The 3,899-nt window shown below is 51.5% G+C and overlaps 1 protein-coding gene across 1 annotated transcript; it reads left to right on the top strand.

Annotated features, from left to right (window-relative positions):
• Nucleotides 1–566: 566 nt before the first annotated feature.
• On the top strand, nucleotides 567–1,536 carry LOC130266145 (olfactory receptor 14J1-like). The gene has a single exon (XM_056515485.1). It carries the CDS (start codon nucleotides 567–569, stop codon nucleotides 1,515–1,517), a length of 951 nt encoding a protein of 316 aa, XP_056371460.1. The 3' UTR covers nucleotides 1,518–1,536.
• The last annotated feature ends 2,363 nt before the right edge of the window (nucleotides 1,537–3,899 follow it).

The raw sequence follows: 3,899 nt of genomic DNA, 5'->3' as shown, positions 1-3,899 counted from the left end.
GGGGTGTGCAGGGCAGAGCTGAGCCCCCAGGGCTGGGCTGGGCTCTTGGAACACTGGCAGGGACAAGACTTGGATAGAGAGAAACAGATCCCTGTAGGCACAAGCCGAGGCAGCAGAGAGCCAGACCAACCCCTTCTATTGTTCCCTGTCCAGCTGCATAGGGAAAGAGAGAAATGTTTAGAAAAAATTATTTTTAAACCAGACTTCTAGAATACTCCACTTTATTTCCAAGTATATTTTAACTGAGATCGCCCTGAAATAGAGGGAGGAGTAATGAGCAAAGGGCAGCTGTGTGCGACCAGAAGGTCTGACTGCACTGTGGCACAGGGAGACCTGTTTTATCTGGGCTCTCCAGTGCTCAGGCTAAGAGCATTGATGAAGATGGGGATGCAAATCAGCATCAGAAACCTGAACTAAAATACCAAAAAAAATAGGTAACTTAAATTTCTCCAGGGAAAGAGGGTTTTCCATGAATGTGTAAGAAAATAGAATACAATTGACCATGGAAAGCTGTTCCAGCTACTCAGTGTTTTCTTTCAACAGTCCACCATGCCAATATTGAAGCAATGTCCAACAGCAGCTCCATCAGCCACTTCCTCCTGCTGCCATTGGCAGACACGCGGCAGCTGCAGATCCTGCACTTCTGCCTCTTCCTGGGCATCTCCCTGGCTGCCCTCCTGGGCAACGGCCTCATCATCAGCGCCATAGTCTGCGGCCACCACCTGCACACCCCCATGTTCTTCTTCCTGCTCAACCTGGCCCTCACTGACCTGGGCTGCATCTGCACCACTGTCCCCAAAGCCATGCACAATTCCCTCTGGGACACCAGGAACATCTCCTACTCAGGATGTGCTGCTCAGCTCTTTTTCTTTCTCTTCTTCATCTCAGCAGAGTATTTCCTCCTGACCGTCATGTGTTACGACCACTACGTGTCCATCTGCAAACCCCTGCACTACGGGACCCTCCTGGGCAGCAGAGCTTGTGCCCACATGGCAGCAGCTGCCTGGGCCAGTGCCTTTCTCAATGCTCTGCTGCACACAGCCAATACATTTTCTCTGTCCCTGTGCTATGGCAATGCTCTGGGCCAGTTCTTCTGTGAAATCCCCCATATCCTCAAGCTCTCCTGCTCACACTCATACCTCAGGAAATTTGGGGCTTCTGCTTTTACTACCTCCTTAGCACTTGGTTGTTTTGTGTTCATTGTTTTCTCCTATGTGCAGATCTTCAGGGTTGTGCTGAGGATCCCCTCTGAGCAGGGACGGCACAAAGCCTTTTCCACCTGCCTCCCTCACCTGGCTGTTATCTCCCTGTTTATCAGCACTGCAGTATTTTCCTACCTGAAGCCCTCCTCTATCTCCTCCCCATCCCTGGATCTGTCCCTGTCAGTTCTGTACTCAGTGATGCCTCCAACCCTGAACCCCCTCATCTACAGCCTGAGAAACCAGGAGCTCAAAGGTGGCCTAAGAAAATTGATGACTCTATGTTTTCTTTTCTGCACCAGAGCCTTTAGAATCTAACTCCTTACAATCTCAGCCATTTTCCTCCCTATTCTTCCATTTTTATTCCAGTAACTTTTTCTAATGTTGCTCTGGTTTTTTACAAATTACTGTAACATTACTGCTTTAATTTCTAATATCTACCCTTTGAAGCACAAATATGTTCAAGAGGTCTCTTCCCTATGCGTTCAAATAAAAACAAGCGCATGCCCTAAACCGTGTGTCTAGGATCCTTCCTCAGCCCTTCTCTGTCTCTGCAGGGGCAGTGCCTGAGAGCAGAGGCAGAGGGAAGAGTCTCCCAGCACAGCAGCACAGCCAGAGACAATGGCCCTGGGTCTTCCCACATCTGCTCTTCCCAACTCCACCCTCTCCTTGCCAGCCCTTCTGTGGCTGTAAGGCCGCAGTGCTCTGGCACCTTGGTCCTGCTGCGTGTCCTTGCTGTGAGCACAGGCAGGGACAGGCCATGGGCACTGCTGGGACACAGCTGGGCTCCAGCACAGCAGCTCCATCAGCAAAGGGCATCTCCTGAGGGCAGGGCAGGAAGGCTTTGCTCTCCTCCAGAGCTGCTGTCAGCAATGTGCTCCAGGAATGCAAAGCAAAGCCCAGTGCCTGGGGCAGAGGGGCAGTGTGCAGGGGGGCACACAGCAGTGTCCTGGCACAGCCAGAGCTCCTGGCATGGACCTGAGGGAGCAGCAGAGCAGGGCCTGGGCTGTGTCTTTGTTCTGGCCACAGCCTGGGATGGTGCCCCAGGGCAATTGTCCCACACCAGCCCCTGCAACCACCACACCCATCACTGGCCTCTCCCCCACCTGCAGGAGGTTGTTTGTCCCTGCATGGAGGGACACCAAGTGACCAGGGAGCAGTGCATCGAGTGTGTGTGGGGAGATGAACCTGAGTGAGCACAAACACCATCATCAGCACTCGGGGCTGGCACAGTTCTGGTGGCACAAACGGTGCCTTGAGGCCACTAAACTCGGGGAAAACACCTGAATTCATTGCTGGGCTGTGGGTAGGATTCCATAAAGAGAAAGAGCCTGGGCAAGGAGGCTCAAGGAAAAAATGCTCAGGACAGTCATGGACTGCACAGGGAGACCATTGGGGTGGGAGTTTGTGGGGAGAAATCAGAGCTGCCTCCCTTCTGAACCACCCTGAGCAACTGGACAGGGCTGTGCTCTGTTCTGGGCACTGCCTGGAACTGAGGGATGTGGAAAAGGCCTTTGGAGTCAGGGATGTTGAGAAGGCTGGGCAGTGTCACTGTGAGACCTCTCTCAAAGCCCTTGGAAAGGCCAGAGCCATCCCAGAGGGTCCTGGGCACTTGGGAAAGGCAGACATGGAAGCAGTCTGCAAACAGGGCAGGGAGGGGCACTGGGAGAGCCATAGACTGGTCAGGCTCAGCAGGGAAGGGCATGTGGCAAATCCTCCTGCAGCCATTCCAGGCACTGGTGGCACAAGGCAGGGATGGCTGAACCCCCGTGGGAGGGAAAAGAAGGGAATGTTGTGTGCCCTGACTTTAGCCAGGCCTGGGACATGGTCTGCTGTGCTCTCCTCAGAGCCAGGATGGACAGAGCTGGGCTGCAGGAGTGGAACATGGGGTGGGTGGGAATTTGGCTGATCAATGAGGGTCAAATGTCATCCAAGGCACAGAGTCCCCTTGGCAGCCACTCCCTGGTGACATCCCACAGTGACCAACCCTTGACCACCACTGGGGAACATTTCTATTATCTCTATAATGGCATGAAATGCACTTTCAATTCCTCTGTGGATGCTCCCAAGTTGCAGGCAGTCTGTGACCAAACTCATCCAGTTAATGATGACCGCAAAACATAATTGGGCAAGATGGCTGAGTTGGGTAAATTTGCCTTGCCATCGGGAGGAAACCAAGCAACATGAAAAGGGAGAAAAAACTTATGCATCAGAAGAAAATCAATAGGGGAAAAAACTAAACCTGAGCAAAAATACAAAACAAAGCAAAACCTACCCACACTATATAACCCCTACAAACAAACTACTATAAGCTAATACCACAAACAGAAGCAAACAAATCCACAGGAAATCTCCTATCAGTGGAATATGCTTAACTACCCATGGACAGAAGCATAGGTGGTGTTCTGAAAGAAAAATTCTGTAAAAAATAAATAAATCCCCTATTCCCTTTGCTCCCCCAACGTCTCCCAGTTTATTTCTGATTATGATGTGACACAAAACGGAATATCCCTCAGGTCAGTCCAGCCCAGCTGTCCCATCCCTGTTCCCTCAGGAACACTTGCCCACCCCAAGCCCATGGGTTGGAGGGAGTTGCTGACATGTCTCATGTGAGGTGAGCACTGGAACAAGGACAGCACAAGAGAACATTTACTCTTATCAAGGACAGTAGAACAGAAGAGCACAGACTTGGAGAAACAA

The sequence above is a fragment of the Oenanthe melanoleuca genome, unplaced genomic scaffold (genome assembly GCF_029582105.1).
Source record: "Oenanthe melanoleuca isolate GR-GAL-2019-014 unplaced genomic scaffold, OMel1.0 S001, whole genome shotgun sequence".
In the NCBI taxonomy this organism is placed as follows: domain Eukaryota; kingdom Metazoa; phylum Chordata; class Aves; order Passeriformes; family Muscicapidae; genus Oenanthe; species Oenanthe melanoleuca.
The sequence above is the reverse complement of the archived record's forward strand: the minus strand, read 5'-3'. Positions and strand labels throughout refer to the sequence as shown.